Consider the following 26,874-nt stretch of genomic DNA (forward strand, 5'->3'; position numbering starts at 1 on the left):
TTATCTTTTTTCTTTATTTCTCTGATTTCTAAAAGACAATAACTGCTCTCCATCCTGTCGAGATTTCTTGCTTCCCGAAATCCAAACTGAGACGACTTCGGCTGGTTTGCATTTACGTGTCTCTGTCCTGTGCCAGGCTAGAAAGAACCAGACATTTACTTCATATCTGCAGCTTTACTCTGTCAATCTGACTAAATAATCGATACTGAGTAACTGCACTGGATCCAAACTGCACCCACAGGTAACAGTTTGGTTTTTCTTATTTAGTCTGGAAAATTTCAAATTCATGGAAAATATGTGTTTCACATTTAAAAGCTAATTGGTTACTACAGTAAAAAAAAAAAACACTGATCTTCAGGCACACGTACTGCGTGGAGAAATGAAAACTGCCAGAGTTTCTGGAAATTCTGAGTCATTATTCGACAGATCCTGGAAGATTTCTGTTGCCTAAAGAATTCCCATGAGCACTCGTTAGTCTGCAGTTCCACATGCACTTACAGGGCTGCTGATTGATGAAGATCCCTCGTTTCATGCAAGTTAGAGCTGATAAAAACACACCAACAGTTCAAAGGCATCTATTACCCATGTTCTTCATCAGCACAGGACCACAAACGCTGCCTCAGTGCGTTTCGTTACATTAAACCTCAGCAACACGTTGGTGGAAAAGAAGCCAAGTGAGAAATGAAAGTCTTAGGATGACAGAGTTGATGAAGGATGAAGTAAAACACAGACGATGGAGAGAAGAGAAAAAAGATCCAAATTCATCCCGGGATTAATTACCTGCTACGGTGGTGGTTGTCGTGGCAATGGTGGTTGTTTTTTCAGCTGAAAATCAAATGCAGAAACATGTCACTGATGCGACTGATCCATTAATTCAGAAAGTTTAAAGGATCCTTTGATGTCTGATTCCTCTGAGCGGTTTACAGAATAAAATCAGAGAATAATAACAGAAAGACGACAAACAGTCTCATTAATAAACACAACAAACATGAAAGTGTGAAGAAATCTGAGGTTTTGTAACAATAAATTTACCGGTGGACTCCACGAGGATCACCTCATCACTCTCCAGCTCATTCCCGTAAATGGCGGCCAGGAGGACTTCGTACTCTGTCGAGGGGGTGAGTTCCTTTATCAGGTACGTGTTGATATTCCCATTCACCAAAACCTGAAACAGCAGGACAACAAATCTGCTTTAGACAGACAGGTGACAGAAAAAGATGTTCCAAAATGTTTCATTCTAAGAGTTTCCTGATAAAACCTCTTTCTGCAGAGTACATAAAAGCAAAGTCACCATCAGTTAAGACAAAGATCAGAAGACATACAAAGGCCGGTGACGCCCACATTATCTCTCAGAGACTCACTGGAGTGACAAAGTTGGCTTTTATCTGCTGTCACGTGCACTTCTTCTCATATCTTAATGAAATCATTTGATTGGTGCTTATCAGGTTCAAAGACGCTGCCAGTCAACAATGACTGCGACAAAGTCAGCACACAGTTATTAAACCTGACTGTGCTGGCAGGAGCAGCTTCGTTCGTTAGTGCTCGTTAGTGTTTCAAAGGATCCGATCTGCTCATTTCTAGCTCCATATTTTTATGGAGGTGATGAAAAATAATCCTTATTTCTGCGACAGTCAGACTGAGGAGTTTGGTGCAGCCTCTCAGTCTGTCCACTGCCTGGATGAAGACATTTATCCATCGTCCTTTGAGAAGAACAGAAGGTGGTTCAGTCTTCTGTGCTCACAGTCAGCTTCGTGTGATATGATCATATAAGGATATTCCCTCTGTAACATTACACAGAGCTGAGAGTAGAAACTGCCATTTGGCCACATGAAACACTGCCAACATGTGTTTAATTTAAGCATTGAGCAGTCTAAAACTTTATAAAGAGAGTTTTAATGGTCATTAAGGACTGAATTACTTAAAAGAATGAGCGTTTTCCATCCTGAGAGATGACACTTCAGAAATCATAAGATTTCCAGGTGACTTTCTTTCATCTTCTAAGCTTAAAATACACATATAAGCGTATAAGAAACACGTGAACACCTCACTGCTCTCTTCTCCGTCGGTGGGTGTCCAGGTGAGTCGATAAAGCACCACATCAGACGCCGGGTGAGCCCAGGACACCCTGAAGCTGTTCGTGGAGATGTCACTGCTCCTCAGGTCCACTGGGTCTGGGACAGTTTCTAAACAAACACCAACAATTCTGGTTGAAACCATTTCAGAAACACTTTTGAATGTAACAATCTCTATTTACAATGATGTTAGTTTCTTACTTGTGGTGAAGCTGTCTGTCACAACCTCAGCTTGTCCTTCATCATAGACGGCAAACACACCGACAGTGTACTCCGTCAGTGATGTCAGGTTTTTCAGCAGCCAGGCTGTCACACGGCCAACATCCACCTGAAGACACAGGACCAAAACACAATGACATTTGTTCCTAAGCGACTCGGTTTGTTTGTCATGTTGGAATTAGCAGCACGGACAGTGCACAGATGCTGGACCAATGATCAGGCTCTGCTGGAATTGTTAAACTTCATCGAGGAACGACACGTTACTACTTCCTCTCTGACAAGTTTGGGCTAGCCTGATGACCTGTGTCCTCCAGAGTTCCCTCACCTCATTGGTCTGGACTCCATTGGTTTTGACGTACATGATGCGGTACCCTCTAACCTTCCTGGAGGCGGAGTCCCATGTGATTCGGGCAGAGCTGTGATCCACCTCAGAGAAACGAAGGTTCCTCGCTGGGATCAGCGGTACTGAGGGACAGAAAGCAAACCATAAACACAACATCTGGAAAGAAACGGCTGTGAACTGACTATAAATTCCTCTCCCTATGGAGGATGGATTCAGCCAAAATATATATTAATCAGTATGACTACTGGACAGATAATGCAATATTATTATGCTTTATTTGTATACCAATGAATTAACCTGTTTATTTACCTTCACTAATTTATTTATTTTTTAACTTGGCGTTCCTGCATTGACTTTGGGAGACTGGCAGCTTTGTTCCTCCATACTACTTTATTAAATGTGCCTTTCAGAAAATGTTCCAAAACTTTAAATCATATAAACTTCCCAGTTGCTCATATTAGCATAGTTATAATCCAACACTAAGAAAGCGTGTGTGGCCTCGGAAATGGAATATTTTTCAAACTGAACGTATACATCGCAAAAAGACGAAGAAAGAACGAAAGAACAAAACAGCTTTATGTTCTTTATCAACAGCAGATACATGGACACGCAAACACAGCCGAGCCTTCATGAGGGGCCTGAAATCGTGACCCCTGATAACAGCAGGTCTGTCTAATTCACACTCGCACTCATGGGGGTTTGTACAAGGGTTATTGGACTCCACTACTTTTAATTATAAAGTGGACAGAAGCTCATTACATCACCGCACTCCCTCAGGCTCTGCCTAAACGTCCTCTCTTTCTCATTTCTTCTCGCCGTCTCGGAGGTCTAAAAAAAATCCCCCCCTGCCCTCACTTTAAAAATTCTGCCGTAGAATCTGATTCTCTCTGAGCTTTGGAACTTTTACATTTAGAATCACTGATCTGTTTTCTTCAAAAGAAAAGAAAAATAATTCTGATTGTACCCACCAGTGCTTCACCTCAATTATACCGAGGGTCAGATTAAAAACAAAGCAGCAGACAGAGAGAAATCCAGAGTGGGCTGAAGGGAGTGAGATACTGCAGCGGGGTATCCCAGGGTCACAACAGCAATCAGCAAAAAGCAAATTAAAAAAGTTTAACAACAGGTAAGTCGCTAAAGTTTCCAAACGTTTCCATATAAAGTATTACAAGAACCATATAGATGACGCTACAGCTCAGGGGTGTCACTGCAGCTGGCAGCTTTGCTCAACACCTACATAACTCTAGTGTTGTTTTAACTGACAGCTCAGCCAATCAGAGCTTTCAACATTATTATAACAGCTCTGATGAAGTTTCATTAAGCAGATCACCAATACAGGAAAAGTGTGCTCCTTTAATTTAATTAGGGGTTCCAGATCAGGCAGTGAAAGGTGGAACCTAGGGGTGGGCGGTATAAACGGTATAAATTTGGCCAACAGTAGAGATTTTGACTATACAGCTCTACCGCAATAGCATGTTGATGGTGCCTGTTTTGGTTGAAAGCATTGCAGCGGCTGCAAACAATATCATCTGCAAATTTTGCGGGCGGCAGTAATGGCAAAGAGACGAAGCACTTTTGGAATATGGGGAAAGCCAAAACCTGCGCTTCCTCCACTTCCCTACCATTGATTCATTAATGCTGAATTCTCTTGCAGCTGCTCTATTCCCATGTTGTTGCAGTATATTAATGACTAACTTCGTATTGTGGATGGATTATCTCAGTTGTTCTCCTGACTGAAGTTTGGTCCGTTTACAGCATCCTGCCATGCGATTGCATTTGTCCCTAACCATCAGGAACCCTCACGTTAACTTTTGTCCAGCGTTCATCCTCCAGCTTCACTGTGCTAATGTTATGCTAACGTAGCTGTTTTGCTAGCGATCACGTAGCACATCATTATATACCAGCTAGCCCAACTTCAGTAACCCTACAAACGTCACTGCTGTTTAGTTTTCTGTCTTCATTTATGTTGGAAGTGATAGCAGAGCTGTACGTTTGAATTTTTTCAGAAATCTCTCAGTCAGAACATGCTATATCATGTTTAGGTTGAAACTAGAGAGGTAACTTCCTGCTAACTTCTAACTCCGTTGAATTTAATAAATTCTGTTTTCATAGATGTCTGGATGTTAAAAAAAATTTTTTTCTCTTTTTCTTCTCTTTTTTCTTCTTTTTTTTCTTTTTTGCAAGACTAGAAAAAAAGTTCAAACATTTTGACATAATTTGTCTTATCTAATGGGTAACCTCTGGGTAACATGTGGAGGTGTGTGTGTTGTGGGTGGGTGAGGGGGGTTTGTTTTACACACACAAAGTGCGAATATTTTTAGGTTTAGTGCTATTAAAGGAACTGTGCCAAGCTTATTAAATTATTGAGTTTAAAAAATGTGAATGGAGACCCAGTAAATACTGAATCTTACAGTGCCTACTTATTTAAGCTATTTTTATAGGTTTGTTGTGTTTAACTTATTTGTTTTTTCAACTTTAACTTTTTTAACTTTTATTTGCTGTAACAAGAAATGTCCTAGCTTTGAATAACTCTTCTCTTCTCTTGTCTTAATGAAGAGTACATAGCCTGAAGTAGAAGGATAATTTCCAACATTACTCATGTGTCTGCTCTGCAGTGGGCTATTTATCATTAGATGGTTACAGTAACACCATATTTCTGCTGCATTTATGAAATTATAGAACAACAATAACTAAAATTGTGTACTTTTTATTACGTAAAGATGAGAACTGTTGTGAAGTGGAGGAAAAATGTCCTGTTTAGAGTGACTTTGCCAAAGCTCTAGAGCTACTTTGTAGTTAATCAAATGAAAAGGAGGCTGGTTTGATATCCAGTAGAGCGATTAGCAGTACGATACCTCTGAAGATACTAAAAGTAAACAAACAATATGAAAGTTTCAGTTTCATTTTCCAACTGCAGATCAAGCAGACCAGCAGCCAGTGTGAGCAAATAAATGTGTCCAAACACTGTGAAATCCTCTGTTTTCCTCCATTACTGGATGTTAAACTTAATTGTTACACCTGGTAAAGCAGCAACACTGATTATTTTATTAGAGATGAAAGAATTTAGACAGTTTGACTTTGGAACCTGAAGGCGACGGAGTTTTGGACCCAGATTACTCCAAGGCTCCTACGGCAGCCATAATGCTCCAACAATCCATCAAGCGGTGCGCCTTCATAGCTTACCAAAGTCATACTAAAACATTTTTTGACAGATTTCTGTGCGCCGTGTACCACATAAAATCGGTTCGAGGTCAGTGAGCACAACCAGAATTCAAACATAAGGAACACTGTCGAATTTTGAGAAAATTAAAGGATTTTAAGTGTGCCTTATATTATTTAAAATATGTTATAAGGAAGAAAAGAATATATTGTTACTGCACATGCCTCAAATTATACCGTGATATGGATTTTAGGCCATATCGCCCAGCCCTAGTGGAACCCATCTTATTTAAAGCTCTGACATCAAGGTTCTGCTGTTTTGCTCACTTTTGAGTATGTAGTATCATTGTACCAAGGTCAAAGCCATGTGGCTCTGGACCAGGGGTGGGGAACTCCAGGCCGGTGTCCTGCAGGTTTTAGATATCACCCTAGATTAACACACCTGAATCAAATGATTAGTTTATACCCAGGCCTCTGGAGAACTTCAAGACATGAGGAGGTCAGTTAACAATTTAAATCAGCTGTGTTGGCTCAAGGACACGTCTAAAACCTGCAGGACACTGGCCCTTGAGGCCTGGAGTTTCCCACCCCTGCTCTAGAGCTTTGATGGACATGGCCAAAAAACCTCACCTAGAAATTTTCTAGGCATCCTGACCAAATGTCCGAACCACCTTAACTGACTCCTTTCAATTTGGAGGACTAGTGGCTCTTCTCCGAGCACCTGACCGAGCCACTTAGCACATTTCTAAGGGACACCCTGTTGTCTGTCTCTTGTATCCACAATTTCATTCTTTCAGTCACTACCTTGAGCTCGTGGCCACAGGTGAGGGTAGGGACATAGCTTGACTGGCAAAGCAACAGCTTGACTTTCATGCTCAGGTCCCTCTTTGCCACAGCAGACCAAGAAAGCCTCTGCATCACCATTAACATTGCTGCAATCTTTCTGTCAATCTCTCGCCTCACTCATGAACAAGACCCTGAAATAGTTAAACTCCTCCATTCGGGATGGCGACTCTTCCCCGACCTGGAGTGGGAACTCCCTTTTCAGGGTGAGAACCATGGTATCAGCCTTGGAAGTGCTAATTAATTCTCATCCCAGCTACTTCTCTTTCGACTGTAAGTTGATCCAGTGCAAGGTGGAGGTCACTGCCCGATGAAGCCAGAAGAACTCCAGCTTCTGCGAAGAGCAGTAATAAGCTCCTCAGGGCACCAAAGCAGAAAACGTTCAGCGCTTGTCTATGCCTACATCTTCTGTCCATAAAGCTAACACAGTCTCACTTACTTCCAGCAACACACCGTCTGAGGCAAAGAGACATATTCAAGAACTCCAGTGTTTTACAACGGCATCTGCAAATAACTGTTGGCATCAGAATGTGAGCATTTACAATATGAATGTGCCTGCACATAAATGCATTGGAATCAAGCCAGCAACAACAAAAAAGGTCCTGCTGTCCAAAAAGAAAGTTGACATTTTTCAGAGAACACACAGTTAAACACCAGGCCTTTTGAAATAATGTGTTGTGGAGAAAATAAAGACCACAGATGAAATAGGCAAAAGAAAATCAATCAATACAGTAAAATCCCATAACAGTGATACAACGGCCGTGGTTTGGGGTTGCCTCGTTGCTTCAATGATGGGGCAGATTGAAGGGCACAGTGTGATTAGTAATTGAATTCTGCATCACACCACATCATGTCCAAGAATGCTTGAAGACAAAGTGAAGCCATGTCTCTGAGAGCTAAAGGCGACCAATGAGAAAATATCCCCAAAAACCCCTCAAACAAACAAAAAAGGAAAATGGACGGATACAGACTGGCCAAGTCAAACTGGAGATTTGCATGTCATTAAAAAGTTGTGTGGGAAGCACAAGAAACCTTCAAACATCTGTCAGCTTCTGTAGTGCAGTTCTTGTTTCTGAGTGTCCCATTTCCACAGAAGAATATTCAGTTTTTTTATTGTAGCTAAATTATTGAAAAAAAAAAAACCCTTTTTGTTTTAAATCCTTTCTTATATAAAAGGGATCAAGTGTTTGCAAGTCTCTCATGACATGTATAACCTCTGCAAGCGCACACACTTAGAGCTACAGCTAAATAACAAACAACCAATGAAAAAAACAATTCAAAATCAAATCTGCATTCTGTGGCCTCACGACCTGCTTCTGGTTGTAAAACCACAAAGTGGGAAGATGTGCAAAGCTCTCTGTAGTCTGATTTTGTATGAGTCTTTATCTTTAATCTCCATCATGCTCCTTCAAAGAAAAAGAAATCCAACCCATTTGCATGTGCAACGGCCTCGTTTCACTGCAATGATCATTAAAGCACATTTTGTCTTAACAATGGAAGAAACGACAGTTAAATGACGAGAGGAAATGAGGGATGAGAGGCCTCTGATGACACAGAGAGGCAGACTGAATGAATACAAACAAGCTCGTTGAGTGAAAAGCACATCACGACCGTCATTTGCATCATGTGGTGTGTAGCTAACGAGGAACCTCGTTTTTATAATGCAGAAGGAATATTTCAGGGAACGGGGCCGATACAAAGATGATGACCAAAACTTAATGTGTCCCATCTTCATTCAAGGGCATTAAGTCCTGCCTGCATGGAACAATAAAAGTTATTTTATTATGAAAATGTATTTGACAGAGTGTCCTCTTCTGACCCGCATCCAAAGCCTTACACACACCGTAAAGACATAAACATGCCCTGACTTAAAGCCGCAGGCCTCAAACCTTAAAGGAGACTTCATAAAATGTTAATTAGTGAGCACAGTGGGGATTTAGGGTGGGCGGAGCGCCGAGTTACTCTCATCAAAACTCTACAGAATGACAGCGAGGTGCAGAAAATAGCTGGAATAAGGGAATCAAAGTTGGCGCCATGTAGAGAATTTGGCATTGCTGGCTGCTAGTTTGTCAGGAGCAGGATACGTGTTGGGGCAGGACTTCAGCACGCTGCAGCCGTCTGGGAAGAAACTATGAGCAAACACTCAGCAAATGAAAAGCAAATATGTCTGCGGCAGCTGATCCCTCTGATTAGAAAACACATAAAAAAAGATAATGAAAGAAATTAGCTGATAAAGGGTTTGGAGGTTTGTACATGGAGGATGTAGGTTTAAGTGCTTGGAGATGTGGTTTCCTCCTGATCAGACAGCTGACAGTTAACGTCCTGAGGAAAATGAAAAATGTGCCGGCTGCTTTCAGAGATGAGAATAGCAGTGACTCGAGTTCAAAGGGTCACACAATCTGTCGGGGATTTAATGAAATTGAATTTCACCAACAGTTAGTAAAGCATATGGGCGGCCTTATATTTCCATTTCTGCGAGGACCAGTTTGCCTTTCTTTCAGATCTCAACTCCCAGGACATTAAAAGAAGATGAGGACACTTTGTGAAAACTGTGTGCCTGCGCCTCATTTTTAAACTGTATCCGGCTGTAGTGTGTGAAGGATTACAAAGCCCTCGTGGAATATTTGTGAAGGCTTGTGTCTTTAAAAAAATATTTGCATGCTTAAATATTGACTGAAATTGTTTATGCAGGCACAACTGTTTACACTTGAAGCTCCTGAACTGTGATGCTGATATTTGTGTGACCTGGATGACGTCAACATTGTCGTTACATAACTCTGGTGATCAGATCAACACTTTATTTTTCAGCCAGAGTTTGAGGTGGATCCATGTCGTTCAGTCAAGAATCAGCCAAAGTTTAATGGCTGCCAACAGGACAAGTCCAACCAGTGAAGTCTGCATGGTAACCACAGACTGTATATAAAGCATAAATGTAGCCACTCTGTCATTACTGATTGGCTTGGACGCCTGTTTTGAAGGTTCAGCCAAAGCTTGACAATGTTCTGGAGACCTAACAGTGTTATTAGCAAATCCTAGAAAACTTGTTTGATTATTATTATGAATGTTAATCATCTAAATAACATTAACAGAAAATACAACAACTTTATTACACCAATCGGCCACATAATAATCCATGTTCAGGTATCAGATAATTCCATTAAAAAGCTACTAATGGCACCAAAAACAAATAGTGGCCATGAGGACCAGCGCCTGTTAGCTAAGGTGGCACCGAGCAGAGAGCCGGGCTGGGCCTGTGGCTCGAGTGATGCTCAAGTTTAAGCCTTAAACAGATACTTGAGACATGAGACATGAGAATCTTTGGCGAACTGAAGATTTTGGCTTCATTCTTCATGTATTGGCTGCTAACAACAGATCAAAGAAATATTTGATGATGGGAGTGTTTTGCATGTTAGACTTACATGTGGTCTGCTGGCTGGTCATGGGGTCACTGGCTTCCTCTCCGTACATGGCGTAAACTGTCACTGTGTACTCAGTAGCTGGAGTCAATCCTTCCAGCTCCACCTCAGTCACCGAGTCATCCACCTTCACCTGCGCACACACAGCAGGTATGTGCATTTAGCGAAGACGCAGAGACTTTCTAGTAGATCCTTTAAATCTCTGTCTTGTCAGTGGATTTCATGCAGTCGTTTATCCGCCCTGTTACTCATCTCTCTGCACGTCTACTCTTCTATCATCAGCAGTCTCGTCCAGGCAAGCAGAGAATTAAAGTGTGATTGCATGAGATGATTTCTGAATATGGAGATCTTCCTTTTACATTAAGCAGGAGGGGCCAATCAGGCTCTTGTAGTATGTCCCACATCTACTGAGCTGAAACTCAGAACAAAGGAAGATGATGAAACTCTGTTTGCAGGACCGCAGTGGTCGATTTTAAAATGTGAGAAAAACATCGGTTGTTTTCTGCTTTGCAGCTGGAGCTTATCTGCGTAGCTGAAACAGACCTTTCTGTCCCCACAGAGGCCGATTTGTTTCATCTCAATCGCCAACACAGAACTCAACCAGTCTGCAGCTGCTTGCACAGCGCGCACACAAATATTCAACTTCACCATCGCTTATTCTGCCAAACATACACTGGATGCAGACATAATACAACAAATGGCTTTTGTTGTTTCCTTAGAGAACTACAACGTACAACAGGAACAATCAGCCAGAAGGGTCAACGTGATCAATAACTACTGTTAATACTTTCACAGGTTTTTTTACTTCTTACCTCATTTTAGAATATTTCCACCTTATCTTTTGGCCTAAGATGTAACAGCTAAATAACTAAAGGCTTTATCTCTTTTTATCCTGAGACAATTTTCTGAATAGACTCTAACCGCCGAGCTTTGGGACGCCCCTGCCTTTCTCACACTGAAGTAGGAATTTCAATCAGAATCAGAGCTGCTGCAATCAGATAGGATGGCTTAAAGAGGACCAACTCTGCTTGTTTCTCACTTCATATTTTTATTCTTGGATTCTATCAAAGCGACTCTGCATCCTTAAAAAATCCTTATTCCTTTACAAAGACTTGGTGCAGCGATTTTAGATCCTCTTCTTTGAAGACCAACTAATGTAGAGTGAAGCCAGAGCTGCTGCATGTCCACATCTTACCACTTCAAATTCTGTCTCGGTTTGATATGAGCGTCTACCATCATTACAGGAGGGGTATTAAAGCATGTTTTGTGTTTTTAGTAGAATGTGACCTATTTAATCTGCTGACTTTTTTCATTTTGTCTGTTTTCTGTGATAAACACCGTAAAAGACTTCAGGTCATACATTTTCTAAGTAGCTTGGCACACAGGAGGAATTTCTTAACCCTGTTTCTTGTCTGTGCAGAGGAAGGAAATACAGTTTCCTTTTCTGAAGCGCACATGACCTACATAACCATCAACAATCAAAATGGATCTACGTGGAATTTTACTTAAATAAAGGTCACTGCCCCTTTGCTCCTGTTGAAACAACATTATTCTCTATCACCGCCTTTAAACATCATCTCATCACTTTGCTTTCATTTACCCAGCAGAGTCCAACCCTTCTTAGAACCACAGTTATATTTGTGCTGTGTGGAGTTTCCTCCGTTCCTGACTCAAAGCAGGTGGAGTCTGCATCGGTGTGGACTCTGAGTTGGCTTCATCACTCACCTCCAGTTAAAGCTAGTAGGTTTGGAGCGGTGCTTGATGTGGGTGTAGGGTTGGACCCGGGCCGATGTACATGAGCTGAAGCATTTCTTGCTCGACAAGAAGGCCCTTTTGTTACGTGCACCACATTCGTGTTACTGCTGTGTTTGTTTGGCGTGGACACATTTAGCAGCTTCGGGGACCGTTGGAGTCACATCCTGCTGTAAGATCTACCTCTTGTTCACATTTGTGCTCGTCCTTTCTCTCCCTCGGGTTCAGTCTGTGCAGACCTACACTGGGTCCCTGTTTGAATGAAAGCACTTTTCCAGTCAAACTGGGCTGGATTTGAGGCTGGCTTTGGCCCAGACAAGTCACCGCACGGCCCATAAGTGGAAGCCACACGAGGACGAGCCAGCCAAGCCTGGGCTCTGACGGAGTGCCTCAGAGCCAGGCTTATCCTCACCGCTGGAAAACATCCATCCTGATTCCAAATTCCTTCCTAAATTGTTTTTATTGCTTTCTGCCTGGAGGCGAATGTGACGGTAGGCATAATGAGGTCTAATGGGAGAAGGAGGGATAAGGACGGCTGCCTGTGCCCTTCATACCTCTCCTCCTCTCCTTTGAATGTCTCGTCTTCCTTAACTGCTGAATTTACCTGCAAAGGATCCCCATGTTCCAGTCTGTCGTGCTGTTTGCTTTTAATGTCTTCTTTCCAATCAGTGCTGGTCTTTGTATGCGTGCCTGTTTCACTTTGAAGTGTTATTCAGTCTTTAAGGTGTAATTGATGCTTTGGTTGTGTTTTGTCCTCTAATTGGTCACAGGTTTTAAAGATATATTACTGTGACTCAGAGGGTGGCTGCACTTTTTTGACTCCTGCATGGTGGGGACACTGAAAGGTGGCTCAGGATCAGCCGTGCTGTTTATTAGAGTGAATTAAAGACTCTCTACTGCCACCGCTTTCTCTAATATTATCTGATATTTCTGGTACATGTTTTTGGCCGTTTCCTTCTATCCCCCTTCCTTTGTTTCCTTCCTGAGACTCATAGTACAAAGTAGTCAAACATACAGAATATGTAGAAAAATAACAGAAACGGCACATGAAAGCAGACGTTTACTTTGAAGCAACTCAATTATAATTACAAAGACATCTAAGAAGGTCAACTTTATTCAGCTGAATGCAAATTAGCAGTCTGTCAGCTCCGACAGTCACCGTCTTTAATAGACTATTTCAAAGCAAATTTAGGTGGAATTCCTGCGAACGCCGAAGACAAAAATACCAAACGAGAAGCAAAACCACAGACAAAAGTCAACAGGCGCAGAAAGTCTTTGTTATGCAAATGTCCAACGATATCCTGTGATTTTTCTCCAAAGTCAAAAAGTCAAATTGTGAGATCCTGAGCTGCTGATTACATTCACTCCAAAGTTTCTTCCGCTCAAACCTGCAGGTATTTGAAGTTATAGTTCAAGTTTTTCTATTCATGTTCACTCTAACAAAAGACTGTTCATCACACCAGAAACCTGAATGCTGGCTTATTGGTTATATCAAACCATAATGACATCCATGTTAACTCTAACAGTGTTGGAGTTAACAATTTGAAAAGTGCACATCCAGAATTCTGCTTCTATAAAGTATACGATGTGCAGTCATACAGTACGGTTACTCTGTTTGATTAAAAATGCCTGAAGTAAAGTTGGTTGAACCTCCTCCAGGGTCGCCGCCTGCACCACAGGACCACTTCCTGTCTGGCTGGACGTCCTAGACTTCAAACTTCGACAAAGAGCAAATATCAACTCTTCCATCACTGCTGCCTCTCATGTTGAAATACTCTGCTGATGAGAGCTGGGTCTATACATCAGTGACCAGAGAGCAGCCTTCATTGGATGATGTGTCCAAGCCTGAGAGCGGCGCATCAGGTGAGCACAATGACCTGGAGCAGCGGAGTCGTTTGGTTTTTTCCACCATCAGTCTCAACATCAAGAATTCAGCTCATGTTTTTCCGATAAACAATGCTGAGTTGTAAGATGTTAAATATTCACACTGGCACATATTAAAAACCACATTTTTCAGCCACACTAACACAGTCTTTGCTTACCACTCAGATTGATTACAACCTGATTAAAGTCTCTTTGTCAACATTTTGGCGTCTGGTTTTTTGAAATATGGACTAATTGATGAGGGCAACTGGACTTCATCAATTAATAAACACAAGGCAGCACAGGAGTTCAGTTACTTTCACAAAGTTTTGAACACTATATTTGAATGGCTTTTAAAATGACATAAAGTAGGAGATATTTTACTTGGATCAGAGTTTAAAGTAGGCCTGTGAGGAACGTTGTGTGATGTAAAGAAATCTGAGGAAACATTGTTTTGGAAAAGGAGCTGGCGCCCAGCAGGGAGCACCCTGCTCTGCATCATACAGCTCATTCTTTGCCTCACATTTACTCTCATTGCACACGAGCACACTCCTCACCTCCTTCTCATCTGAAGCATCCTCTTCAGTCAGCGGGGCGTACAGGATCATGTACCCAGAAGCCCCAGCGACGGCCTTCCAGCGGACCCGCATAGTGCTGTGGGTAATATCAAACAACTCCAGGTTGTTCACCGTGGGCAGGGCCACTGTCGGACACAAGCACAGGGTTTGGATGACGGCGTTTCTTCCTTTGACACATTTACTTTTAAACAATAAGGAAGTGTAGCTGATTAAATCTTACCTAGAACAGTAATCTGGCACTTTTACACTAACCATCGACTGTTTTGGGCCAGACAAGTCCTGAAAATTCACATTTCATAGAAAACTCGCTCTTTTCTAAAGTCTAAGGAATTCGTTATCCTACGGCTCTCCGGCAGCAATAGAAGTAAATTAGGTCTTGTAAGTTCATGCATGATTAAACAGAAATCCAAATCTTCTTTGATGTATTTTAAACAGTTATGCACAATGTCAGGGTTGTTAAAAACAGCAGTTATTCAGAGGTCATTGTCCTGCACGGCAATGAGCCAAACGAGCTTTAACTAGAAAAGAGACTAATGAGATTTACAACCAGGTCCTGAAGCTTTGGGCCGACGGCCGACGTGATGTAGTTTTGCCTCTGCAAACCACCACAGTGTATTTTAAGTCAAGCAGTTGATGTGATTGAAATGGAGGTCTGGTTTCATGAAATCGAATATATTTCAGAGAGTCAGACAGCACGAGTGAAGTCCTCACTTATTGCTTTGATAAATGTTCCACTTTTGTACCACACTCTGCTCAAACCCCCAAATCAATTAGTACCTAGCATCATGTTTAATTTGCTGCCTTAACCAGACAGTGCAGCAGGGCAGAAGTGGCAGCTTCCAGCAAACAGCCACAGCACATTAACTTTGCTACAAGGTCAACTTGTGACTTTGCATTCATCCTCGACCAACAGGGAGGAATCCCCTGTCATTCGTCAGCGAACGCCAGGTCGAGAAGGTCAGAGAATCCAGCCAGGCTCTGGCTCGGGGTACACATGTCAGCACGAGGCCTCAGGCAATACCACCAGAATTAGAGCTCGCCACAGGCATCCTGTCAGAGGAGGATCGGGCCACGAATAAATAATGAAACACCTGTGTAGCTTTTATGGCCCAAATTCACTGTTTTCCTTTGTAGTACAACACATGTCTGCTGCTCTATCACTGCTATTACGGATGCTGCAACTCAACAGTCATAAATTGGCTTCATTGGAATTGAGTGAAAAGACCAAAGGTGTGTTGTTCATCTCGGTCCTGTCAGTTTCTTCAAAGCAAAATTAAAGCAATAAATAAATGATTAAAAGCTCTGCAGGTTAACACTGAGTCTTTCTCTTCAGTGTGAGCAAGAACACATTTCTACTGCACAGAAGCAGAAATGGTTTGATGCAGAGAATTAACAGCACAATGAAAGATCCCAGGGGAAGACTGTCTTGGAGGTTTAAGACTGAGAGCGATAGTGAATAATAGAAGAGGTGCATGCTGGGAAAAATGAAGAGTTCAGATCCCTCATTTGGGACTTAATTCTTAAATGAGGCTCAAATGGACATTGTTCATTTGCCTCTGCAACATGTAGGTAAATCTTCATCGTGTGGTTTTCACAGTTCTTCAAACGGCCGCTTGAGACTCAATCCAAAAGTGAATCAATCGCTATCAAGCCAAGTTACAACAGAAATATGAAAAATTCATTAATTAATTAAAAATGTATTAATGAATTCATCTCGTCCCTGACCTGTGTTTGTGCTGGCGATGCCTTTTGGAGCTCTTTGAACAATTTGAAGTAGTCACGGTCACCAAACGTTCACCTGAATGTGAAACACCCTCAACCACTGGCGATGGCTCAGGCCTCTTAGTGGGAGGGAACCCGTCTGACTCAAAGGAACTGCAGTCGCTCTCAGACACATTCACCGGTTTTTGCAGGTAATCACATCTCGATCATAGATGCAAATAAACTGCTGACACATTACAGTCAGTCTCAGTCTGTAACGATGAGCTATGAGCGCAACTTCGCCACAAGATGTCACGTTGCAACTCAAGACTCGACTCAGCTGATTGCCAACTGGCTGCATTCTGCTTACACATCTTCATAAAAGCACGGCTGCCTAGTCCCTGCATCACTAAACTGTGTAACTGTTTGTAGACGAAATTCTGAATCCATCCATTCTCTTCTGCTTATCCTTCTCAGGGTCGCGGGGGGCGCTGGAGCCTATCCCAGCTGTCATAGGGCGAGAGGCGGGGTCCACCCTGGACAGGTCGCCAGTCTGTCGCAGGGCCAACACACAGGGACAGACAACCACTCGCACTCACATTCACACCTAGTGACAATTTGGATTATCCAATTAACCTATCCCCACAAGCTGCATGTCGTTGGACAGTGGGAGGAAGCCACGCAAACACGGGGAGAACATGCAAACTCCACACAGAAAGACCCGGCCTGATGGTGGAATTGAACTCAGGACCTTCGTGCTGTGGGGCAACAGTGCTAACCACAGATTGTTTCAAATCTGTGAGGTTCTGACAAAACTTTGTATAAAGAGTTAGTGTGGCTTTCTGTGTATGTAGGTAGTAACAGGTTTGTAATTTCACAAACATACTGCATTCATTTCCACTCAATACTGAACTAATGCATGAAAAAACTGACTATGACTGGTCGCAGACCTGGTCCCCAACTCAAAGGCAACAGGACTGCAAGGTGACTGCACCAGGTTTGCTAGCATTAGCAGAGAAGTCACTGTTAGCTTCAACATGTCTCAATGAAGACGCCAATATTGTTGCAATTGAGGCTTCAAAATGGGCCTTACAGACCATCAGATGCTGCATGGTGCTTACTACCATGTTTCCTGCTTCCATCTGTTTGAATGCGTAAACATATAAACTTACATGTAGTAGCACTTCCTCTCAGGGCTTCACTTGCGGCGCTGCGATAGACGGCAAAAACAGCCACCTGGTACTCTGTCAGAGAGTTCAGATAGCTCAGCTCCACGCTGTTCTGTGTCCCCTGGACCACCTAAAAACAGATCCCAGTGGGTCACAGCCTGGATATCACAGCAGTGTTATCAAGTGCAGTAAGTGTACAATGCTGGAATGAGATAAGCCAGTCAGTCAGACACACTAAACAAGTATGTTTGCTTGTGATGCTCATTCATTTCTGCTGTGCTCTCAGGGACATAACTGTCTGATACAGCTGGGATTAAAATAATCTTAATTTGCTCTAAATTAGAGCTCTTCATGTCTTTGTAATAGACAGCAGAACTTTGTTTGTCAAAAAGCATTAAAATACAGAAAAAAATCTTCTGTTTATTAAGCGAGTGCATATCACAAGGTTGAAAAAAGCACCACATGTTGCTGCAGGCATTCAGCTCTCTCCAAAGAGATTTAAATTGAGTGTAACTAGATCAGATTAGCTTTGATGAAACCTCAGTTTTCCTTGTGGGGAAACTGGGCCGTTCCAGCTGCAAGTTGTAATAAACATCAAAGAGAAATGGGATAAAAATAAGAAGGAACTGCAGGAGCATAAATATAAACTTGGAAAATTACAGCACTGCATGTCTGCGTGGTGATATAGGTATGGAAACAAAGTTTGAATGTATTATCCGGACATTTCCGCACATGGGAAAACACCTACGTCACAGAATAAGTCAGTGGATGTCTGTAGTTAGGCACACTGATTAAAAAGACACATCAGTGCTCCAGTTTTTCACATCTTCCACAGCTAATGGCTAATAATGAAAATAACAGAATATAGTTTACCACAGCATACGAGAGTGCTCACTTTTATTATTCCCTTACTGCAAATCCTGCATAATTGTTGGCATTTATCGTGCAGATCACTCTGAGAAATTACTTAACTTCTGGAAGTGACCCTTAAAAGGATTAGCCGAGCAGCTTTAATTAAAATGCTGCCACTACATCACAGACAGTTTGTATTTTATTTGCTCTCTGGAGTTGAATCAGGACCAAAGTTCCACTAATTAAGGGGACAAAAGAAAAGCGCTCCCTTCAGTCAGTTATAAGAAGCCAGAAAGCCAGATGAGCCGCCTAACAATCACACAGTAGTTTAGACTTTATTGCACAATTACAATAAAAGCAGGGCCGTTCGCTGTGGTGGAAAAACTATGATGGAAGCTGAAAATTAAAAGTGAAAAATAAAGAGAACTATTTGTAGTTTCTTGAAAATTGCATGATTTGCATTAATCGCCAAGAAAAAGTGTGTTTCTTTCAGGCATGAAAAACTCCAAAAATAAATGAAAATAATTAAAATAATAATGGACCAACAATAAAACAAGTAAAATACCTTTTCTTCTGGCTGCCCCCCACTGGCAGGGTAGTACACCACTCGGTATTTCTCCACCTGACCCGATGCGTGTGTCCATGTCACCCGGAAACTACGAGCAGTTATCTCCGAGGTCACGAGGTCACGAGGTGCAGCCACGACGGCTGGTGGCGGGGCAGGCTCCGCCCCCCCTGCAGATAATAAAGAAAGCAGAGATTTTTCTTCTATTACGTGTGAAACTCGGGTCAGACCAGCCTGCGAGAGCTGAAATGATCCTGTTGTGTGTGCAAAGTGACTCTGAAAGTAATAAACTGCAACATCTCTGCTGCTATCTGAAGCCACATCTGTGTTTATGCGGCACAACGTTGTGGGCATTTCATTACAAAGATAACAAGGCTGCAATATATTTGGTGGGGAAGTGGTCTTGTTATTTTTATAACCAACAGCATCAACAAAGCAACACTGATGCAAACAGCAGCATCTTCGCCGTATCATCTCTGACTCTGCTGATTCCTGCTGCTCTTCAGACCTTTGATCTTCTTGTCGAGCTGCTCCACGCGGTCGCAAACGGTCTTGGTGAGACCTTCCACGATGTCGCTCATCACGCTGAAGTCTGCCACGTTGTAAACGTGAGTTTCCTCTGGAGGTGAGGCAATCGCCTTCAGCTCATTCTCATCAGCATTTTTCACACCTGGAGAGAGAGGAGAGAGAAAACCGAGTGATCCGACTGTCAGCAACGGTGACATGAAAGGTGTTGGAAATAAGTTTTCCATGACGCAACCAGAACATGAATATATACACAGGACTTCATCTACAACAGCAAAACTATTCGCCAGGCTGTGACATGCGCTGTCTGCAACAGGGTTTCTTATTCCATCTCTAAACTTTCCCCCTGCTGAAACTACAAGCTAAAGCTGAAGGCTGACAAGAGCAACAGACTGAGTCCAAAGGTAGCATAGCATCAGGGGTAGTCCGAAATGAAATGCATTAAAAATATTTATAAGACAAGAAGCATCAGCATGAATCTAAGATGCTGCCTGCTGTTCTTGCCTCATGAATATCTGCAAATATCATTAAAGGTCTTTTATTCAATTTTTGTCAGTTAATTAATAACCTGCTATTTCAGCACAAACACAGAACGGCGGAAATGTTGAAATTAAGCTGTGACTGTGCTGAAGAAGAAAACAGAGTTCAGCCTAGAAAACTCCAAAGGAAAAACTGTGAATCTTTAAAGACATCAGCTGGTTTATATGAAGGAGAGCTCAGTGAACCAAAGGAGCTGCACCATTTCAACACATACAGACAGATGTATCATTGTGCTCTATGTTTGCCATCAACCAGCTGCACGTGTAGCAGAGCAACAGCCGAGCCCATGGTGTGTGGAGCATTTAGTGCTGTCATACCAATGGCAAACAGTTCTATCCCAGCATCCTTCAGGCTCTGCGCTGGGGGTATGACATCATCCTGGGACTTCCCATCCGTGATGAGGATTCCTATCTTGGGAACACCGGGTCTGGAGCCTGACTCGGGTTTGAAGCTGTTCTCCAGGACGAAGGTCAGAGCCAGACCTGGTCGGATTCAAACAAAGACAAAGCGAAAACATGAAGATGCTGAAATAAAAATAAGAAGAGGAGCCATTTGATCTGGAATCATCGCAGCCTCGGCCATCTACGATTTGTTTAAATACTCTAAAGTCTGGACTTAGATACTGAGTGCTGTGGAAATTTTGCTTCATTTATCAAATATTTTTTTGAAAACCAGATATTTTTTTCATACATTGAAATCTGAAGCAATATTCAAACATAAATATCTCAAAAACTATTAAACCAGGATCTGTAATTTGGGAACAAAAGTACTGGCTAGTTGAAATATAAAAAAAGACCCAAAGTCCCAAATTTGGGCACAAACCAGTAAAAAAAACAACAAAAACCTTGTAAATGTCACTTAGTGATATATAGCTGAATTTCACAGATTCCTATAGAAAACATGAACATTTTAGTCACAACAATGAAGAAAATGTTGTTTTCATTCAGCTTTCCTGCTGCGTGGAGCAAAGCTGACGAGTCAAAAACATTAAATGTAGGAAAACCATAAAAACATGGTTTACTTTTACTATAACATACTTCTGCATACATATTAAATCTATCATGAGTTGGATAAAGTGCGGGAGATTCGAGCCGTTTATCGTCTGCACTTTTAAAGCAACAGTTACGTCCTGGCTGACAGTTTGAGTGTACTTAAAGTTTCCCACTGAGGTGTAGCGAGGACAGATAAATGCCTCTGAGCTGAGATGTAGCCTCAAGAGTTGCAATCAAAGACTTGAAAATGATTGTTATAGAGCGCCTTATTAGCTCAACAAGGTTTTTGTCTAATGAGCTTGATAACATAATGAGCAGCTGAGTTCAGCTGTGTCCATTAACGACATTACAGACGTCTTCTTCAACTTCTAACAGACTGTTAAAGTACTGCTGCTCCCTCGAGCGATAGATCAGTTTCATTAGCAACACAAGAAGTTCAATTACATTTTATTTAAAGAGGGTCAAATTACAACAGCCTGTCTCAAGGTGATCCATACTTCACGGTAAAGACCCTGCAATGATTCCCTATCAACAAAAACAAAACCACGAGGAGGGTCGGGGAGGGTGGACGTCTGTGATAAATCCCTGGGGTGAAACGGTTTTTCTTTTCCGACCCTGTTTGTACTCTCCAATCAGAATAACAGATAAAGTGAAGGCTTCACAGTGAGCTATCAGGACACCTCCATAAGACTATATTACAATTTCAGTCTACAAGTGTCAGATGAGTGGGGGAGATTTTTAGGCCCAAACTGAGACTGAATGTTCCTAATTGTGAATATTCTGTCAGATAAAACAAAGCTGTCATAATTTTTTGGTTTTTTAATTTAAGAGCAAAACAATAGTATTTACAACGTGACCGGAGGGCAGCCACACATGAAACCTTCCAGAGATTTCTAGGGTCAAACTCATAATTTAGAAATGTAACTGCACATCATCTGGATGGTGATGGAAATGCATCAGTCTTTGCTCAGAACTCCATAACTAAAGTTTGTGCACGAGGAAGACGCCCACTCAAGTCCAGTCAGTTTACATTTAATGATATTGACTGTTTTGTGATGTTCACTAAGCCCGAGCAGGTCATCTCCATCCAATCCTGGCTCCTCCTGTCAGTGTGGCGCAGTAACACATGGGCGAGATGCTGAACCCTGAGTCAGCCTGTGTGGACGTACACGTGCTCAGGTATCGATAACAAAGTACCGTATGTTTTAATATGCCTGATGTTCACGAATCTTGGCCTTTCATTAATATAACCAATAAGATCTGCTCTGGGACTGAAAGTTTACCTCAGGCAGCTTTTGGACAGCTACTAGAAACTCAGCTTAATGCTGATTATTCTTTCGTCTTGAATCTTGTGGACAGCTGGGACCCTCTGCTTCATTAGTGATGCTTTCCACGTGGATTCATTTTTGTATAATTCAGTTTTTAGATTCTTTAATTTTCTGTTTCCCCTCTTCCCAGAACAACACGAAACAAATGAAAGTGCCTGTTGGTAGAGTTGATGGTTGTTTAGTCCAAGAACATCCTGATGAATTCCAGGATGAAGTCATACTTCTATGAAATGTTTCTCCTGCTGGTTTAAGTAACAAACACAAAAAGACTAATTTTATAACTATTATTCAAATAACAGCATGTGCTGCATTCCTGCTTTACCAATCTTGTCCTGAATATTGGTGAATGTCTTTATTTATTTCCTTCTACTGTCCGTTAAAAGTGATGCTGAAACTTTAGAAAGCTAGCCGACCTTCTGATTCACACTCAGCTCTTATCAGCCGAATGCGGCAAGGTCACCAACACTTGAAGACTAATCCAAAATGAGCTCCCCTCAGTTTAATAAGCTCGGGCAAAAGGACGGGCTTTGGTCCAAGTGCACCTCTGAGCATTATCTGTTCACTCTGATGGGGAGAGCAGACCATAATAACCAGTGGGAGGCTGGGGTTTCGCACCTGTCAGTGTGTTTCCTCCTTTATATGGCAGATTCTTCACAGCATCGATTACAGACTCTTTAGTGGTGTGAGCGTTCAGATGCCACTCGATCCTGGGGTCTCCACTGTACTGAGCCAGACCTGCGTGCAAAAGTAAGAGTGGAATTTAAACTACAATTAGGTAGTAATATTTAACAGTAACTTAATAACAGATTCCAGTCTGGCTCAGACTCCATCCTCCAAAGGGACTGAAATCTTCTCACCAATCCTAGTCTTGTCAATCTCCACTGAAAACGCCTTGACCAGGTTCTCCAGGAAGGTCCTGACCAGCCTGAAGTTGATCCGCCCGATACTCCAGGAACCGTCTACCAGGATCACGATGTCAGCTATGGCTGGAGTCTTACACATAAATCCCGCTTCAGCTTAAAATCACAAGAAGAAAACAGGAATTTAGAAAAGACTTTGAAAACAGGAAAACTCTGAACTTTGAAAAGCTAAATCAGCAGAGGAAGGTTTCCCGCCATGATGGTGGACCACAAAAACATTTAGCCTTCTGCCTAACATGTGACTGAGACTCTAAACAGGATCCCAAACTTCCACGGCAGCCTACAGCACATACGTGATAAATCTGCACTGGTAAAAGTAGGACAGTTTGATGTGCAGCTTCTGTCCCAAAGTATTACAAAGTGTTTCATTAATTCTAATTCAGTTCAACACAGTATAATTAAACCCTAGAGGAGCGAGGCGCTTCGTTTTAGCAGATGAAAAATAACAGCCCCCTCTGTTGTTTGTCTCAACAGTTTACTGGGTGATAAAACAGACCTGACTCTAATGAGGAAACAGCAGTTCATTTACAAAAGCCAGTGCAGCACACAGTGAGCCAAAGGCCAAGCAAATTAGGAAACAGACATATTTCTGTCCACCAATTATCTTTCACACGGAGCTGAGGAAACCCGAGTTTGGGTCTCGATGGGAAATACTGCAATCGTTAAGGGTGCTGGGTTTGAATTCAAGAAGCCTCCAAACTGCTTCAAACCGGAGTTGAATATGGCACCTAAAACTCCCAGCAGATCCACTGGATGAGGGTCGCTATACTGGGGAGTTTCCCAGTGGGAACATGTGTAGCTTCATCACCTCTCTGCAGCCCCTCATCCTCTGTTTGCTTTCAGCAGCCGCTCCTTTAAAGTCAACTTTCTACTGATTGGCTGTCAGTCACAAAGCATTTGAACAGCAGGTGGGTGTGGCTTCTATGCCTGAGATGATGTAATAAGGATGTCCCCTTCCACTGACAGAATCAAGATCCAAGTTTGTTTCACACTTTTTCTTTAAAACTTTGTTTTCCATCCAGTGGCTGATGTTCAAAGAAAATCAGAGTATATAACTTTTGAAATTTAAGTGCTTCTTTTAATGATGACATTGCACTTCACAAAAATCCCATGCTAAATGTGAATGAAGACATCCCATCATGTTACAGTTCATGAGTAGTGTTACTGTGGGTTAGCAGCTGCTGTAAGATTAACTGCAGCTACTATTTACATGATGCATTCATACACTTACAGCAGGTTTCTATATTTTATTGGACAGTCAACAATATATTATAAGAAGATGATAACTGTCCAGTGTAAGAAAAAATAAACACGATGCACAGAAGAAAGGCTGTGAGGGACTTCAGAGACTGTTAGCTCCTCTTTATTTCCATATCCCTGCACTGCAGTTTTAACAGGCGTGTGCTCATGTACAGATAGAAACTGCTCAACCTATAGCCAACAGAACTCTGTCGCCTCGAGCTCACCCTGGCCAGCACTGATCAATACCAGGTAAACTGAACAGGTGACTGCACCTGCATCTTAATGCCAACACAACCCTGAACCAACCGTCAATGCAGCGTGAACGAAGCAAGCAGATGAATCCAAATGTCTGCCCCACGGCGATGAATACCACGCCCACCACACTAGCTTGCTATTAGCAGCCGCTAACATCTCTGCATACACGTTTAACAGCAAGATATTTCACCATCAACTGTAAGTGGAATTATTACAAATTGGAAGAATTCAGGAAAAACAGCAGCTACAAACAAGCAGATCATTTAAAGCAACAGAGGAAGGTGTTTAAAAGTCTCCAAACACCATCTGGCATTGATATCAGCTGAATCACTGTGCACCAGGAGCTTCATGGCACGGGTCTCCTGTAGGTGTAATGTGTAGGTGCATTATAGTGTATTTCCCATGATTTGATGTTTTGAGGATAGTGCTGGAGATCTAAAGCATCAGTGGAAAAACTCATAAAAAGGTTTTCAGCTGGGTTGAGATGAGGTGACTGTGACGCTCCAAGCATACGATTCACATTCGTCTCATCAGGCTGTTCACCGAGCTCGGTGTGCTCTGGATAGAGGAGGCCGCTGTCATCAGGACACAAGTGCCTCTGCTCAAAGAAGCTTTCTATTAATTAGCAGTGAGCCTTTCATCAAAGTGGAGAAAGCACCATGCCCTCACATCATAAGAGGCCACCAGGTGACATCAGTGTAAGGGTCAGAGGTTCAGGTTTTCCCTTTAATTGAAACCAGGCTACAGATGGCCGTATGGTGCTGTGTTAAACTTTGATTTTGTGTTTCCATGTTTTAGCATTAGGAGAAATACAGAGTGTCATCCAAAAAGATTAAATGCAGAAGCATCCTTTGCCTCTGGGACACAGAGGCTCTCCCTTCTACGGTTAAAAGCTTAATTAAAAATACTGACATGCCCCTTGTGTCATTCTGAATGTGTACTGTGACGGGGATCGCTCACGGTGGCTTCATCACATGTAATTACCACCATCTGTGCAGCTCTGTGGAATGGCCTCTTTATATTTGCTCAGTTTTGTGGTGCATTTATTAAATGTTTTAGACTCAAAGGTTCAAGCACCATAAATCCACCGTGCGCTACCTGCCCGGCACCAACTGGCAGAAAAAGTTACAAATGGCTCAAGGATATTCACTGATGAGTGGCTTTTAATTTCTTCCTACTAGCAACAGGATTCAAGCAGACGTAAAACCCATCAGGAACCCTGGAGGGTCATTCGGGGAGGATCTCCAAGGTTTAAAATGTGGGAACAAATGAAGCAAGCAGGGACCAGAGACAGGGTCATACTTGCCCAGCATGTTTTCCTTGAACAAATAAAGCTTATCAGTACACACTGACATACAAAAGCGCAGCCATGATGCATACCGATTATAAAAACAGAGCCTCGATGCTTCGCCCTAACAGTGGATTAAGTAGAATAACCATTTTACTCCCAGGAAGAAACACGAGCATTGATTTCAAGCATGAGCACAAATCTGACACATAGTTGGCTCAGTGCTGCTGCGTCTCTATACGTGAGATCTAACGTGTGTCGCTGATGCCCGTGGCACCCAATTACTTATCCTGCAGATGTAAAGGAGAATATTTCTTTCGGGTTATAACATGTCTCAAGAGGTGTATCGCTAAGTGTGTTTGGAGGAGGGCAAGGGCATTCTTCAGCAGTCATTTCATTCATCGCTGACAGGAACTAACTAAGGTATCACTTCTTACAAGTCTCTACAGTGTAGGAATTTAAGCCTCCTCCTCGGTCTTCCAGCCGAGTCTCGGAGCCGCTGTTCAGCGTGACTTCAGATGAAAGCAGTGACACATAAAACACACAATTACTCCGCGGCTCTGGAAAGACGAGCTGTGAGCCTGGCATCAGGTTTGTGTGGTGAGACAGAAACTGAAAGTCGTTTTTGGGTTGCTGTCTGCACCACACAAACATCTGAAAGTTTTGTCTGTATCAATGTGCTGTAGTCTTCTGGTCCAAACTATCATTTTGGAGGCTTAAAGACTTTTGACCTGTTTGTTTTTGCCCATGATTTAGACAAATAAAAGCAGCTGGAGGAAAGACTTACTTCAGATGGACGAAGCAGAAACTGAACACAGTGAATCCTCTCTTTGGTCCAGTTTTACTGCACCAAACGCTTTTGTACAAGCTGCTGTGATGCACATGGTCTCGCTTCATGTTGGTGTTGTGGCCACAAGTTTTACCGTGATACCGAGCGATTCATCCGTCATGCCTAAGGACCGGTTCACGACACATTTTAATGCACTGGGAAAGAAAGATTAGTCAGTGTGCAGAGTTGCTGTGGTGAAGCAGCCAAACCACCATCTCTTCCTGAATAAACAAAGCTTCCTGACATGAACCGCAGCCTCTGACAAACCTCAGGGTCACACTGCAGCATCCAACTTCTTCATTTTTCAAAAGTCATCAGCTGTTGTTGTCCAATACGTGTGTCAAGTGCTGAAAGCGGTGCATGTGTGAGCACTGATGGCGACATCATTAACACGATTTGAGACAGAGGCTCAGGTTGCATCAG

General features: G+C 42.4%; 1 protein-coding gene across 8 annotated transcripts in view; it reads right to left on the bottom strand.

Moving 5' to 3' along the window:
• The window catches only part of col14a1b (collagen, type XIV, alpha 1b), a 175,294-nt gene that overhangs the window by 87,997 nt on the left and 60,423 nt on the right, over positions 1–26,874 (bottom strand). For all 8 annotated transcript variants that reach the window (XR_014909437.1, XM_085397011.1, XM_085397007.1 and 5 more), the window contains 13 exons: positions 22,775–22,933; positions 22,533–22,652; positions 19,915–20,079; positions 19,041–19,202; positions 18,533–18,702; positions 17,119–17,245; positions 14,225–14,370; positions 10,056–10,185; positions 2,617–2,756; positions 2,274–2,400; positions 2,044–2,183; positions 1,033–1,165; positions 781–825 (listed from right to left, as the gene is read on the bottom strand). Coding sequence is in view for 7 of the 8 variants with exons in the window: in XM_085397011.1 (XP_085253137.1) it covers positions 781–825; positions 1,033–1,165; positions 2,044–2,183; positions 2,274–2,400; positions 2,617–2,756; positions 10,056–10,185; positions 14,225–14,370; positions 17,119–17,245; positions 18,533–18,702; positions 19,041–19,202; positions 19,915–20,079; positions 22,533–22,652; positions 22,775–22,933 (1,764 nt within the window). In the remaining variant the exon portion in view is untranslated. The remainder of the gene's footprint in view (positions 1–780; positions 826–1,032; positions 1,166–2,043; positions 2,184–2,273; positions 2,401–2,616; positions 2,757–10,055; positions 10,186–14,224; positions 14,371–17,118; positions 17,246–18,532; positions 18,703–19,040; positions 19,203–19,914; positions 20,080–22,532; positions 22,653–22,774; positions 22,934–26,874) is intronic.

Source organism: Rhamphochromis longiceps, linkage group LG22 (genome assembly GCF_057381845.1).
Source record: "Rhamphochromis longiceps isolate RC_006_pf linkage group LG22, R_longiceps_female_GT1.1, whole genome shotgun sequence".
Taxonomy (NCBI): Eukaryota; Metazoa; Chordata; class Actinopteri; order Cichliformes; family Cichlidae; genus Rhamphochromis; species Rhamphochromis longiceps.